Source organism: Microcebus murinus, chromosome 6, assembly GCF_040939455.1.
Source record: "Microcebus murinus isolate Inina chromosome 6, M.murinus_Inina_mat1.0, whole genome shotgun sequence".
Classification (NCBI taxonomy): Eukaryota; Metazoa; Chordata; class Mammalia; order Primates; family Cheirogaleidae; genus Microcebus; species Microcebus murinus.
In genome coordinates, this window is record NC_134109.1 from 550,061 (window position 1) to 566,350 (window position 16,290).

Below are 16,290 nucleotides of genomic sequence, written 5' to 3' on the forward strand. Positions count from 1 at the left end.
ATATGAGGCTCCTCCATAACCCCTGAGGGTTTCTGGCCCACTGTGGGTGTGACCGTACTAGGGCACGTGGAGCACTGGGGAAGGGGCTCCCTGATGGTTTCATAGAATCCTTGCTTGTGGCCTCCCTGCAGAATTCCCTGGGTTTAAAAAGGCCAGTTCAGAGTTTCTGGTCAAAATCACATGCTGTCCGTGAAGAAGCATGTGACCCAGGGCACAGTGCGGTCACACTGGGCTAGGGACACTGGGAGGAAGATGTTCTGAGAGTCCAGAGGGAACCTCCCCTGCAGGTGGGGCTGGGTTGCAGGGTGTGCTCAGGAGCACCCAGCACAGGCTGCCGCCCAGCAGCAATGCACAGGAGGCTGGGAGGGGGTTGCTCTTAGGGACTGCGTATTTCTTTTCTGAAAATGTATAATAATAATTTTATATGATATGTTGACATTTGTATGAATATCCTACTCAGCTGTGTTTATGTAACACAGTACTTTAGTGAAAGCCACATTTACAAAGGGTCTCTAGCCCTCCTACATGTGTTAAGAGTAAGCAGCTGGAGGCAAGGGAAGCTTTTTACATATAACTGGGTAGAACATTTCAAGAATTTCACTAATACAAAGAAGAAGATATACAGATGCCAAAGCCCGTAGGTGGTGCTGGAGCTGACCATGCAATTCACATGTGGATTCACAGTGAAGAACGTGTATTTGGGGCTTGTTTTTCAGTGGGAGGACCTCTGTGCACATAGAGTGCAAGGGGGTTGCAGGAACCCCTGTCCTCAGCATCTCCCTGTTGTTGCATGGTCCACGTATCCTCATGTTGCTCCTTCTTATGCTGTGGCAGGTCTAGGGCTATGAAATGCCCCACCTCATGAATATGCAAACTACCCGAGGTCTGCTGAGGTAAATACAGCTATGCCTGTGCCCTGAGAGCATCACCCTAAGCCACGTCCCCCCACTGGAGAAGCCCCTGAGAGCTCAGCTCCTCACCATGGACTGGACCTGGAGGATCCTCTTCCTGGTGGCAGCAGCTACATGTGAGGGTCTCCCCAGTCCCAGGGTGAGGAAGGGACTGGAACCAGGCAAGGTGGGTTCACCCAGTCCTGTCTCCTCTGCACAGGTGCCCACTCCCAGGTCCAGCTGGTGCAGTCCGGGGCTGAGGTGAGGCCACCTGGGGCCTCTGTGAAGGTGTCCTGCAGGGCTTCCGGATACACCTTCACCAGCTACTATATGCACTGGGTGAAACAGGCCCCTGGACAAGGGCTGGAGTGGATGGGAGGTGTTGATCCTGAAGATGGTTCCACAAGTTACGCGCAGAAGTTCCAGGGCCGAGTCACCATGACAGCGACCACATCCACAAACACAGCTTTCATGGAGCTAAGCAATCTGAGACCTGAGGACACGGCTGTGTATTACTGTGCAAGAAACACAGTGTGACAAATCACATCCTGAGGTGTTCAGAAACCTTGAGGGAGATGCAGCTGTGCTGGGCTGAGACAGTGACGGGGACTAGGAGGACCGAGCCTCTCTTTGATGTAGGATTATGAAAGCAGAGGGGAAATGGAGTTGATTATCTGTGAAATATCTTCAGTGATGTTTTGATGAACCAGATCATTGTGTTTCTCCCACTCCGTTAGTGTGTTCATCAAACAGGTCCCCGTGAGGGTGAATTTTACCTGCTAAATAGGTTGCATTAAAGAATACCTGCAGAGGTGGTAAAGCATTACTTCTGGGTGTGTCTGTGAGGGTGTTTGAAGAGGAGACTGTCAGTCAGTGGAATGACTGGCATCATCTGAGCTCAGGTGGGTGGGCAGGGTGCAATCAGCTGGGAGCTCAGACAGCTGGAAAGGCAGCAGGAGGCACAGTCATTCCCTCTCTCCCTCTTCAGGAGCTGGGACATCCTTCTCCTCCTGCACCTGCACATCAGCACACCAGGTTCTCTGGCCTTAGGTTTCAGACTGAGAGTCACCCACTGGTCTCAGGCCAGCAGAGTTGGACCAAGCCATGCTAGCAGATCCCATGGGCTCTGTCTTCCCTTTAATGTATCTGTCTATCTGTCTGTCCATAGCTATCTTTCTGTCTACTTATCTATCTGAAATCTATTTATCTATCTATCTGTATCTGTCTATCTATCTATCTACCTATCAACTAATGCAACATCCTAAGAAGCTTCCAGGGTGACAAGAGCCACATGCAATCAGGAGATGTGCTGGGCTGAGCATGGAGGAGAAGTCCTCAGATCATGGGGGAAAGTGGGGCTGGGGTCTTGTAAGGGCTGGTGGGAGGGGGAACTTGAGCAAAGGTGAGTCTGTGCTCACAATACTTGGCCCTCCTTTGCCATGTTTAAAATGAGCATCGTAGTCTCATTCGAACTCCAAAGTTGTCCTCCTGGGGCTAAGATCAGAAATGTCCCCCAGGGCCTGGGAAACACAGGAGAATCCAGATCTCAGTCCTTCCCCATTTATAAGACAGGGCTCCCCACAGGCAACTCTCATTCAGATGAGAAGGTTAATTCATGCTGGGCTGGGGAAGCTCACAGTTCCATCCTCACACAGGGCTGAGGTCTCTGGGAAGGTCGGAGATGTGGTCTATGGCAAGGTGGGATGGTGTCTCAGCTGTCGCTCATGGGCCCAGGGGACAGTTTTGACAACACATGATGGCAGGATCGGGTCCACTTTGTCCTCAGGTGTCCCCAGGTGTCCTGTCCCAGGCAGCAGCAGGAGTGGGCCCGGGGCTGGGGAAGTTGTGCAGACCCTCTCCTCACCTGTCCTGTTTGAGGATTCTCCACCACCACCAGTGGCTGCTGTGGGACTGGGTCCCCCGGCCCATGGGGAAGGGTCTGTCATGGATGAGGTGCCTCCGTGATGATGGGAACTTAAGGCATAGCCAGTCCGTAAAGAGTCGTCTTTGACCCCAGAAGCACGTCCAGGATCCAGGTGTCCCTGCAGCTGACTTCCCCAGGAACTTAGGACACAGCCCTGTGTGTCTGTGCCAGACACAGAGAGGGGACATCAGGGGGAGCCCAGACACAGACCTGCAGGGGCACACGAGGCCTCCGGGGGTGCTCGAGGCCCACCAGAGGCTCATCCCCAGCTCAGCAGCAGGTGTGGAGGGAAGCTAAGGATTCTTTCCAGATCCTGGAATTTCCTGTCCCTGCCTGTCATTTTTCTTCTTTAGGGCTCTTAGAGTTTTCCTTGTAATGCCCTGGCTTCTTCATGTGAAATGGGATGACTTGGGACATCATTTCAATACAAATTTAAGCTTCTTATTTTTTTTTTTTTTGCATTATCTGCTACCCATAAACTTTCAGTACAATCTTTGTCACAATAAATCATTGATCCTCAATCAACATCCTTACATCATGGAACGGTTTTGTGTTTGCTACGCTGTGTTGGTCATTGAGGAGCAAACAATTCTCTTTTTTAAGTGTAAGGTGTTTTATGTAAGCTTCATGGTAACAACAAATGTAAAATCTATACTAGACATGAAAGAAAGATAGAAAGTATTCAAAGCATAGTGCTACAAAAAACCATCAAACCACAAAGAAGTCAGCATGAAAACTAGAAACCAATGGTACATGTATAAAATGACCAGCAAACAAAACAGAGGAGTAGTCACTACATATTATCCAGGATTTGAAAGATTCACTGTTGTCTCCATTGGACATTTAATGAAGAAATAAAACAAATCATTCATGAACTCTTGCAAAAAAGGAAGATGAGGGAGTACTTCCAAATTCTTTGTTTGGGACCTGATTTCTCCTGGTAACAAAGCTAATCAAGCACATCACAAGAAAATAAAATTGTACCTAAATATCCTTGATAAACATACATGAAAATATTCTCAATAAAATACAATCTGTATTCTATAACACATTAATAGTACAAGGCAACATGATAAAATTCAATTCATCCCTAGGATGCAATGATGATTCAACATCGCAATTCAAGAAATTGGATACATCATATTATCAGGATGTACCACAAAAACCACAAGATCATGACATGAGATGCAGAAAAATTATGTAACAAAGTTTAACATACATTTTTGATTAAAAAAAAACTATTCAAAACTAGATGCAGAAGGAGTGTAACAAAATCCAATACAGGTCATGTATGCTAAACCAACAGCTAACATTATAATCAATAGCATAATAAAGAAAAGATCCATACTAATTGAAAAGCTTTCATCTAAAATTTGCAACAAAGTAAGAATGCCCACTATTGCCGCTTCTTTTGGTCATAGTGGTGGAAGTCCTTATCAGAGTAATTAGGCAAGAGAAAAAAGTAAAACGCATACAAATATGAAAAAAAAAGAAGTAAAATTGTCATTGTTTGCTGTCCACATGATTTTACACAGAGAGAACCCTAAAGACACCACAGACACAAAAAATTGGATCCAATACATGAATGCAATAAATTTTCGGTTACCAAATAAAAACACAAAAATTGGTAGCATTGTATACATTCTCAGTGAACTTTCCAAAAAATGAAAAGAAAAATCCCATGTATAATAGGTACAAAATATAAAATAATTAGGAATAAATTTAATCAAGGAGATGAAAGATCTGCACAAGGAATACAACAAAAATTTCATGAAAGAAAATAAGGAAAACACGAATGCATGGAAAGACACATAAGTTCATAGATTGAAGGAATGAATATTGTTATAATGTCCATACTATAAAATATTCAAAGCAATTGTTTCCAATATTTCTATGTAATTTGACATATCAATAAAATAACACACAATCCTAACAATTTAGCAGATAAGGAAACCATGAACTAAACGGACCAAATGAGATACATCACACTACCTGATTTCAAACTATATCACAAAGTGATGTACATAAAACAGCATGGTACTGGCATAAAAATACATAAATCAACCAAAAGAACAGAATAAAAAGCCCAGAAATCAACCTAGAATCAACCATCAATTGATTTTCAACAGTATTGCCAAGAATACACAAAGGTGAAGAAAGGCTTGTTCAGAAATTGCATTGGGATTATTGAATATCCACATATGGAAGAATTAAAGTGATCCCTTACATCACACAATATACAAGAATCCACTCCAAATGGATTGAAGGTGAGCATATAACCTGAAATGGTAAAGCTTCTTGAAGAAAATGTAGGGGAAAACTGCACACCATTCATCTGAGTAATACATTTCTAGATTTTACTTGCAAATGCAAAAAGGCAAAACAAAATCATCAAATGGGATAAAAATCAAACAGGAAACCATCTGCATAAGAAAGGAAACAATTAACAAAGTGAAGAAAACCTACATTTTGGAAGAAAATATTTGCAAACTATATATCTGCTAAGAGGTTAATATTCAGTATATATAAATATATTTTTGAAAGCTGTCCAACAAATAATCAATGAAAACATGAGAAAGAGATCTGAATGGGAATTTTCCCAAAAGAAGAATTATAAATGACCAACAGATATGTGAAGAAAATGTTCAATATCACTGTCTATTAGGGAAATGAAATTAAACCTCAATAACATATCACCTCACTCATATTATTAATAGAAGGGTTATTATCAAATAGATGAAATGTAACACTTGCTGGCTGGCTTGTGAAGAAAACAGGACTCATGCACTGTTTGTGGAAATGTAAGTTAGTACAGCCAATAGAGAACATGGTATGGAGGTCCCTTAAAAAACCAAAAGAAGTATCATATGATGCTGCTATTGCACTTCGGGGAATTTACCAAAAATATTTGAAATGAGTATGCCGAGCGATGCCTGCGGTCCCCTGTTTATTGCAGCACACTGTGAAGGACAATGATCTAGTTACTGAATCATCCCGCATGTCTCCAACAGATGAATGGATAAAGAAAAGTCTATATAAACAATGAAATACTAGTCACCAGAAAAACAAAAATGGGGAAGAAAGAAGTAAAAGAAAAGCTGTCATTTGTGACAACATGGGTGGAACTGAAAAACACTGTGCAAATTAAATCATCCTGACCCAGAAAGACAAAGGCTGCATGATTCAAATATATTTTATATATGTGGAATTCCACACAGTACAAGACAGTAGAGCAAGGAGTAGAATGGCGGTTACCAGATGCCAGGGGTGAAAGGAATAGTGGGATGATGGACAAAGGGTACAAAGCCTCAATTTGACACGATGAGTTTTGAGGTCTATGGCACCGAGCTGTAAATATAGCTAAAATAATTCATTTTGCATCCCGGAATCGTTAAGAGACTAATGAAAACTGTTCTGAACGCAAGAAATAGGTTCATTAGGTCGTGGACGTGTTGACTAGAGGGATCTGGTGATCCACCTTGCATTCAGCAGTCACACCCTCACTGTGAGCCCAGAACCACTCACAGGACAACGTCTGGATTCACAACAATAAGAAACAGGAAGAGGATGCGGATTCGCGGTCACCGGAAGTCACCCAGGAGGACCATTTCCGGGGGTGATGACCTTCCTCCCAGTCCAGCTGGGGAGGCTGTGAGGAGGCGCTGGCACCTGCGCGGCCACCACAGCACAGGTGTGCACGCCACGCCCAGAGCCTTACCTCCCGTGTAGACGCACCGGTCCTCCCGGTGCCAGCCGTGGGCGGCGTCTCCAGCTGTGTAGCCCACGCACGTGCTGTGGCGCCACCCAGCCGGCAGGAAGATCCCGAGGGACACGAGACACAGCCCAGAGCAGCGTGTCAACACCGGTAGGACCCAGCCCCCTGTGGTCGGCAGTTCCCTGGCTCCGCAGCAGGTCCTGGGGCACCCCGAGTGGGAACCGCAGCCCGGACACGGAGCCTCAGGACTCCCCGCGGTCTGTCCCACAAGGCCGGGACTCCTGGAGGCAGTACTCAAGGGAGGAGCGACTTCCGGTCCTCAGCGCGAGCTATGGTGAGTCCAGCTCCTGTGGGTGTCCCTGTGGGAGCGACCTCAGTGTGCGGGACAGGGCGTGCCGGCCTGTCTCTGCCTGGGCGGGGCGCGGATGAGCACACAGGGACCAGGACTCTCCTCCCCTCCTGCAACCCGGCATGTGGCAGGAGCTGGTCCAGGGCCGGCTTAGGAGGAAGCCCGGTGAGGCCTCTCACACCTGCGTAGACACGTCTCCAGGCAACCTTCATGCACGCGCAGACCTCTAAACTGCTGCTGCCCGGGGCTCTCCATTCCCCTCTCCATCATTCGCGTTTAAATCTTGGATATTTGAAAGGGATCAGTGGATAAATAGAATAGTCACTTTGAATTCAGACAAAGCTGGGTACAGTCCAAAGTTTGTTATTTTTCAGAGGAGCTTCACTGGACCAACTAACTTGGGTAAAGGTCTCTTTACTTGAATCAGCATCAAATCCAGTATATTCAGGGGTTGCTATGGAGTTGGGTCAGTTCATGCCAGTCAATCATGCAGTTTGTGTGGGGGCGATGTAGATGTTTCTGCTTAGATTGTTGAAATTACAGAAGCCCCTTTTTTGCCTCTCCCTTGGAAACAGAGTGTCTGGAAAAGCACCCTGGACCTCATGTCTCTCTCCTTGAGACAGGACTTTGATGAACACAAATACTGTCAGAGCCACAGACACAGCTGGGAAAGCTTGATGGGACTGTCTCACCATCATTGCTGGTACCCTCCTGCTGTCACCTGCTCATGGACTCACTTTGAAAATGCAAGTGGCCATGAGTAGCTGAGAAAATAAGATTGATTGCTCAAAGTGGGATGTGTCCACTGAGTCTCTCACAGAGTCACCTTCAACACCTGTGGCATTAGTGAGACCTGCAGGTGGAAACCTCAGTTTGATGAGCACTTTGTGGTAGCACCCATGTCCTTGTGACAGGTGCCTTTGTTGCTCCACAGGACAACACAGCACCCTGAAGTCGAGTCCCTTGTGTATGAAGTGCCTGCCCCAGATGGTCTCCTGTGCAAGAGCTTCCTCATCCTCCCCCTTCTGCTCCTCCTGACTGCCCTCTCCTATGTTCTCCTCCTTGCTATGGAGAGTAAAATTATTCCTTGTTTTTACTCTGATACCCATCATTATCAAAAAGGAACCCGTGTCATGTATAGAACAAGGATTTGTCTCTAAACCACATGAAATTCACAAAAGATTTCTTCCATAACTCAGTATTCATCATGGGAGATACTTGTGTAAAATTATGCACAAAATCCATCTTATGAAGACATTTCCATTCTTGAGTTATTTCCATGTCTACCTTTAGACACAGATGTATCCTCATTGTAAGTAGGAAACTGATAACTGTGTGAGAGGCTTTGGACCTTGTACAGTCCCTGCCTTGACATGACTACAGAGTCAGACAGGAAGGTGGTGACACCACCCTGCATATGAGGGAGTGTGGAGGAAGCAACAGGACCAGTGGACAGATGTGACTACTGTCCTTTAGAGTTGTTTTGTTGATTTTAGTTGTTTATAGTATTTTTAATTCAAAATTACTAAAGCATTAAAATACACTTGATTTATGTAAAGCCCAAGAAAGCTGCAAAGCTCAAGTGTTGGTGAGCACATATCATGGTACACGATGCTGTGGTTGGCCATAAAGTGACCACAGGAGAAGGGTCACTCAGAGTATGGGTGAGGATCCTGGACATTATGGAAAAGAAGGCAGGTGTCCTCCTGGGGAGAACAAGACACAGTGACTCTGTAGGCTGAGTCTGTGAGGGCTTGGGCAAGTGCACCAGGGTCTGTCCAAGAGAAGTGGCATCTGATGAAGGGACCTGATGTTGTGTGATTCTGGAATAAAGTGAGGGGCATGGAAATCAGCCTGGGAGGCTCCTGTGAGGGCTTGGGAGAGGCTGTTGCTTAAATGAGTGGTCATCACAGTTGGAGTAGAAGGGGAGACAGCTGCACTGTGGAGGAGCCACCACCTCTGGACCTGTTAAATGGGATCTTTGTGTGTGCGGAAGCAGCACATCTGACATACAGCACAAAGGAATGATGTGCATGTGAGTGGCTGCACATGTCTCTCATGGGAAAGTGTGAAAAGTGCAGGACAACACAAGTCAGCACAGAATTCTGTCTTCACAATATCAGCTTTGAATATTCATGTCTAGAGTTAGGAACATGCTTATTTTCTTAGTTTATTTGCTCAAGACAATAGTATATGTTTTGCATAATTCATGATTATTTTATAATTACTGATGTTTATAGGTTCCTTTTGTCAATAAGCTTGCTTTGGCAAATTAACTGTGGCTTGGGAGCCTGTTTAAATGTGCCCCTATCAGAGCACAGCCACCACATCCACAAGAGAAAAATATTTACAAGTTGCTGATTGAAAGGAGTCAGCGACTTCAGTAAGATGCATGTGGTGAGGGTGTCTGGAGCCACAACGTGACATGTGCAGTAACCTACCTTGAAATGCCCTTCACTGTTTCCCAGTTAAACATATCAAATGGGGGTGGCTAAAGCAGATGCAGTTGGGGTAATCACTTCTGTTCTAAACTACTCCTGCGAATGGTGTTCATCTTTGAAAAGTCTGTTTTGACTTACATCAGCCTGTATTTACTATTGTAAAGAGGTGATACATGGAGTATTTTTTTTGTCACATCTAAGTGTAAATCATAATGATTTAACTTAATTTTAACTTACTACTCTGCGGGTTAGAGCATCCAAGCCCACAGTAGAGTATTTGGGAACGATGTGTGCTATGACCATGGTGATTTAGGCAAGGGAATGCTTACAGTGTTTAAGGTGAGATGTACCTCTTTGTCCCTATTGTATATGGCAAAACCATAGCAGTATAGGGGTACTTTTTAAAAATTTTTTCTTGGTTTCCTAGATATAATTGTAATATGTGCTTCGGTATTAAGGATATGCAGTATTTTCAACAGTGAATTTCTGCAATGTGTAAGATACTTACAGCCTTCATTGAAGAGGACCAAAAGCCTGGCAACACCCTTTTTATATTTTATCATATTTTAGTATATTTTAGATTTCCAATTAGGTCAGTCACAAGTGTTCTCTGTTCTATTGCACGGTATAACTATTGTTAACAATTATGTATTGCATACTTGGAAATAAGTGAAACAGGATTTTAAATATTCTCATTACAAAGAAATAACAAATATTTGAAGGTGATTAACATGCTAATTATGCTGATTTGATCATTCTACAATGTATACATGCATTGACATCCCATTGCATTCCTTCAATATATATAATTATTGTTTTCCAATCAAAAATAAATAAAATTTTACCCAAGTGCCCAACAATACAGAGCAAATTAGTAAAATGTGGTATCTGTATACCATTGAGTTCTACCCAGCCACAAAATTCAATGGTGATCTAGCATCTCTTGTATTATCCTGTTAACTGGATAAAATAGCTGGAGCCCATTCTACTAAGTGAAGTATCATGAGAATGGAGAGACAAGCACCACATGTGCTCACCATCAAATTGGTACCAACTGATTAAAACACTAAGGTGTTCACATGGTAGTAATATTCAATGGGTGCCACACAGGTGGGGGCAGTGGGGTCAGTAAACTCACACTAATGGATGGGGAGTGAACTGTGTGGGGGAAGGGCATTTCTGTAGACCTGGCTTGGGGGTGGCTAAGGTGTATGTGTAACCAAAATGTCTGCACCCCCATAATATTGTGAAATGCAAAAAAGAAATGATAGAAATGATAAATACTTTGGATGAGTAATATACTGGTTTTCTTAATTTGATCAGTATGCAAGGTAAATATATATCAAAACACATTTTATGAGATTAAATATAGGTATTTTTTGTCAACTAAAATAAAATGAGGTTTTTTTAATGTAACAGTACAAATAATGCAGGTATACTTCCATTTATGCAAATTGTATAATTTTCTTTATTTTTTAAAATTTATTTCAGCATATTATTGGGGTACAAATTTTAAGGTTTCAAATAATGCCCTTGCCCCCCTCCCCCCACAAGTCTGAGCTTCCAGCATGACCATCCCCCAGACGGTGCGCATCTCACTCATTATGTATGTATATACCCGCTCCCCTCCCCCCTCCCATCTGCCTAATACCAATTACTGTAGTTCCTGTGTCCACTTAGGTGCTGTTCAGTTAATTTTTATTTAATTTTTTACATATCTCTTTTTATTTTAGAATATTCCTGGGATATAAAATTTAGAATCCATATATTGCCTTTGCCCCACCCACGTCAGAGCTACAAGCATGTCCACCCCTAGAATCCACAGGGAATCAGAGCAACAACAAAAATAAGTAAATGGGACCCAATAAATTAAAAAGTTTCTTCACAGCCTAGGACACTATCAGAAGAGCAAACAGACAACCTACAGAATGAGAGGAAATACTCACATGCCACACATTTTACATTCTTTAAGTCATTTTGTCCACATCTCTATTCAGATCATATGCAAACTGGTCCTTGCTGTGAAAATGTACAGGCCTCTCCAGCAGCTCCAGCTGATCTCTCATGGCTTCTGGGCGTCTTCAATGTTCAGTGACAGAGAGAATGGTGTGAATATTTCAGTTCTTTTTTCTTAAGATGAGAAAGTCAGAATAATAGTGGGAGGGCACCAGTATCAGTGTTTACGCTAAATCCACTTTACAAGACCTGCAACTGCTGGTCTCTTTGTCCAGGGGCATGTTTTGTCTTCAGACCCTCATGCTCACCTACATGGGGAAGATGAGAGCATCCACCCAAAGACTATACCCTGCTACACACATATCTCAGTGTCTCCAGGCTATGGAAGGGTGGTGTTTGTGTGTTGGAGCAAATGCCATGGGGTGATATCATGTCTCTGCTTCCCAAGAATCCTGAGATAGTGGGTGATGTGCTATGAAGATGATGTTGGCCAAGTGAGTAAAAGTTCATGTAGATGTGCAGAAGTGAAATCTAATTTGAAATAAAAATTGGAATCTGTTTTGAAATGCTGGATGATTGCAGCTTCTGATCGTTTGGGAATGAGGTGGCAATAGACAAAGTAGGGTTAATTGTGGTTTTGTCGTCTGATAGCCTGGTGGATGGTCATTGCACGGAGTGCAGTGGGCATTCCAACACATACTGGACTATTGCAATGGCCGAGGTCATACACTAATGTGTTTAATTATCATTGAGTTAATTATGCATTTAAGTTGCATCTCTGTATATATTGTCAAAACCTAGGATTTCCAAATAATATTCCAGTGGAATTACTGGAATTTAAATATATTCCTCATGTACTGTGCAAACACAGCCACACCCTAATACTGTAGTCACTGCCCTTGCAAAGACGGTGACTCTTTCCTACCCTGCTAATTTTTTGCATGAGAAGGTTAAATGAGTTGGGCAGCACCACGTGTTCCTCAGATGGGCCACTGGGAGTGCTGCCAGATAAAGTGAGGGGCTGGTGCTATTCCTATTCATGCTCCTTTTTGTTCCCATGAAATGTCTACAGACTGGGATAAAATCTGCCACCTGCTACATTGTGACCCTTCCACCCAGTAAAGGGAGCTATGCATGTACATGCGGGAAGCCCCATTGTACTTAATGTAATGGTCAGTAACGTGGCATACAAAATTGCTGACACAGGTAAACCTCTCAGTCAGGCCAGCACCTTCTGAAGAATACCATGCTGAGTGTCTATACTGGGAGGTGGAGCCCTTGGCCCCAGGAAATGTCAGGTTGACACCACTAATTGAATTGGATGCATAGTAATCACAGAGCGAGTGGTCCTGAGTGAGGCCTTGTGTTGTGGAAGACACACACATGCTCTAGATCCAGTCAAGTTGAGTTGCTGTACCTTCTAGAGTCAAAGGTCTTAGTGAATTTGCCATCAGGTGATTCCTGGACTTGGTTAAGGAGCCCTGTTGAGGTCACTGGTGGTCTATTTTGCTTGCAGACTTCAGATTAGGCAGAGGGAGGACCTCAGTCTGCCTTGATGGGTTAAAGTACAGGAAGTTGGGTGATGTGTGTCGTCCATCTCTGTCACTGTGACCTCTTAATTCATGGATCATTTGGGCAGCACTGGAGTCCCTGATTGCAGCGGATTACTATTGTCCTCTGGCTAATTCCATGCATGTGACTGTCAATGTAATTCCACAGGGAGTGCTCTGTAAAGATGCTGAAATGCAGTGCAAAGGTCTTCACACCAAGGCCCTGACAGCACAGGCATAAATAACCCACATGCTAGAGACAGGTGCTGCCTGTAGGGAGAAAGAATCAAGATGGTGAATTTTATTATGTGGTAATAAGCTTGCAACTGTCACATGACCCCTTAAACTAAAATTTACTAGAGATGTTTAACCTAGGAATGTTTACAAATGATTAAACTATGAATGTTCAACAGGTGGCCAAGGTATGAGCACATATGTAATCATAGACACTCTCAGTGGTACACACAGCAGGGCCCACCTCCCACACAGGCTTCCCTCCAGTCTCACACCAGGCCCTCACACAGGGGACTGGGGAACAGTCCTGTGTAAGATCCTCTATCATACTGGCTGTGGGAGATAAACTGTGATGTGGTTTAAGTCTGTTATATGCCATTAATTAATTTTTGTGAGTGGCGAGCAGGAGAATAATAGAATAAAATGTTGGAAAACCTCTTCAACATATAAGCTTATGCCAATAGATTATTAAGACCCCAACAGTAACCACAGCAACAACAAAAATTAACATATGGGTCTTGGTTAATCTGCACCACGGGTCCTCAAACTTTTTAAACAGGGGGCCAGTTCACTGTCCCTCAGACCTTTGAAGGGCCATTTGATAGTGTAGCACACATTCCACACATGTGCACTGTGGGCACAGGACGAGTCAGCTGCTAAGTAGGACAGGCAGCAGCTGCTAAGCAGGATGGGCAGCAGCCACCAAAACACCTGGTGGACCAGATAAATGTCCTAGGTGGGCCGCATGTGGCCCGCCGGCCATAGTTTGAGGACGCCTGTACTAAGGTCCCTTACAAGGATTCCTTGATCACAGAGAATTCAGCATGTGCTGGGCACTACAGACCGCTGTGGCACATGGGTATGCAAATCAGGGATAGATGTGAGATTAATTCCTATCAGCAAACCATCATGACAACTTGAGAAATCTTTGCTCTTACTGCCACAGTGTTAGGCTGTGATTGGTTAGAAGCCCTGGTTCCCAGGGAGGATCACTCCTACTGGGGCACAATGTGCTTGCCTAAATTTGCAGGTTCGTCTGGTGCCCCTCAATTGGAGTCCTCATGACTGTGAACCATTCACAATGAGAGGCACTCTCCCACTGGAAGACATTAACTCTGTTTTGGAGGTGAAGCTTGTGTGTATCCATGGAGGCAGGGGCAGTCCCTCAGGCCTAGGCAGTTTCTTTGGGCTTCTCGACTGCATTCACCACTGGGGAGGTCAATAGCATCAACCCAATGGCTGAAGGTAGCCAAGGGACCAAGGAAAATGGCTCTGAGTGCTCAGGCCTGAGTCACTCCATCAGGGAGCAACACACAGCACCCCTCACTGTGAAATGCTGGCCGTGTGTTAGAGGAATCCAGAGTGCAGGTGGTAGGGGACACCAACGAATGTCAAGTATGACCACAGAGCCACCTGCAGCAGTGGAGAGTGATAACTCACACACATATTGTGACTTCCACAAAGATCAGGGCTGACTACTGTCCCAAGCATGTGGCAGCTCCATAGACTGAACCTGGGCCTGTGTGGACCTTCCTGGCTAGAGGGAAATGTAATGACAAACTTCAGTGCATTCCTTCTTGAACCCGCGCTTGTGCCCTGGACCCAACACACAGGAAGCAGCAGTAACATTTGACAACTTGTGTGAACTCGAGACCCCTCAGCTGAGCGAGGCATATGTTGTAGTTCATGGACAAGGGTGTCAAGGGCAGTGTGAGTTCTGTGGCCAAAGTTTGATTCAACCTTGACTTTGTAACAGTAGAATGCAGCAAAACACCACCATGTTCTCATTATGGAAAGGAGTTTTTGAAAACCCTAGGAGGCTTGTTCACACTAATCCTGGAGTTGATTCAGGGGAGCTGTAGGGTCAAGTTTTGTGGAGCACAGTCCCAGATCCTGCCAATGCCTCTCACCAGATGCGTGTCTGCTCTTGCACACATAGCGCAACTTCTCTCTGTTTCTGTTTGTACAGTTTCATCTGTAAAATATCATGACCTATAAACTCCCTCAGAGCTCTTACCTTTTCTTTGGGCTCTGCACTCTCCTCAGATGTCCCACTCCAGAGCTTGCTATATGACAGGGGAAATGCAAATAGGGCCCTCCCTCTGCTGATGAAAAGCAGCCCAGTCCTCACCCTGCAGCTCTGGGAGAGGAGCCCCAGCCCTGACATTCAAAGGTGTCCTGATTTGGTGATCAGAACTGAACACAGACACTCACCATGGAGTCTGGGCTGCGCTGGGTTTTCTTTGTTGCTCTGTTACAAGGTAATTCATGGAGAACTAGAGACATTGAGTGTGTGAGTGGATATTAGTGAGAGAAACAGCGGGGGTGTGTGGCAGTTTCTGACCAGGATGTGTCTGTGTTTGCAGGAGTCCAGTGTGAGGTGCAGCTGGTGGAGTCTGGGGGAGGCCTGGCCCAGCCTGGGGGTTCTCTGAGACTCTCCTGTGCAGCCTCCGGATTCACCTTCAGTGACTACTACATGAACTGGGTCCGCCAGGCTCCAGGGAAGGGGCTGGAGTGGGTTGGTGTAATTAGAAACAAGGCTAATGGTGGAACAGCAGAATATGCCGCATCTGTGAAAGGCAGATTCACCATCTCACGAGATGATTCCAAAAGCACCGCATATCTGCAAATGAACAGTCTGCGAGCTGAGGACACAGCCTTGTACTACTGTGCAAGAGACACAGTGAGAGGACTTCAGTGTGAGCCCAGACATAAACCTCCTGTGGGGCCCACGTGGGCCGCCAGGGGGCGCCCAGCACCCACTGAACACAGAGCCGCCCAGTGAGGGTGGAGGTGGAGGTTAACAGCTGATTTCCTATTGGTGGGTGGAGCTTCCTCTCCATCTAATTTTCCCCAAGGGACCTCTCTAGATTTAGAATTCTGTACTGACATTTGCCATCTGTAAATACAAACCTTTGTTTCTTTGTCTTATAAGAGGAGGACACACTCTCACCTGTGCAAATGTCACACTGTCGCTTTAGGGGCCAAAGTGCTCCTGCAGTTGTAACCAGGAACAGAGTCCTCAGGAAGCTTTGGGGAAGCTGATGAGTGTTCAGTCACACTCCAGGAAGAGACCTCAGTGGGATTTCCTCATTAGGACAGGCCTTGGGATTCAGGTTAGAAGCAACCGACAGGCTAGGGAAGGGTCAGTGGACTCTGAAATCTAACAGGTTCCAAATCTGTCCCTGTCTCTCCTGTATAACTGTGCACATCTGCGTCAGGACTGACCCA

The 16,290-nt window shown here is 45.0% G+C and overlaps 1 protein-coding gene across 1 annotated transcript in view; it reads left to right on the top strand.

The window, feature by feature from the left end:
* Window positions 1-6,469: 6,469 nt before the first annotated feature.
* Window positions 6,470-16,290, top strand: part of LOC142871424 (uncharacterized) — a gene marked incomplete at its 5' end in the record, with an annotated part of 33,854 nt that continues 24,033 nt past the window's right edge. Inside the window, one exon of the mRNA XM_076003646.1 lies at window positions 6,470-6,863. Within this exon, the coding sequence (XP_075859761.1) occupies window positions 6,470-6,863 (394 nt within the window). The remainder of the gene's footprint in view (window positions 6,864-16,290) is intronic.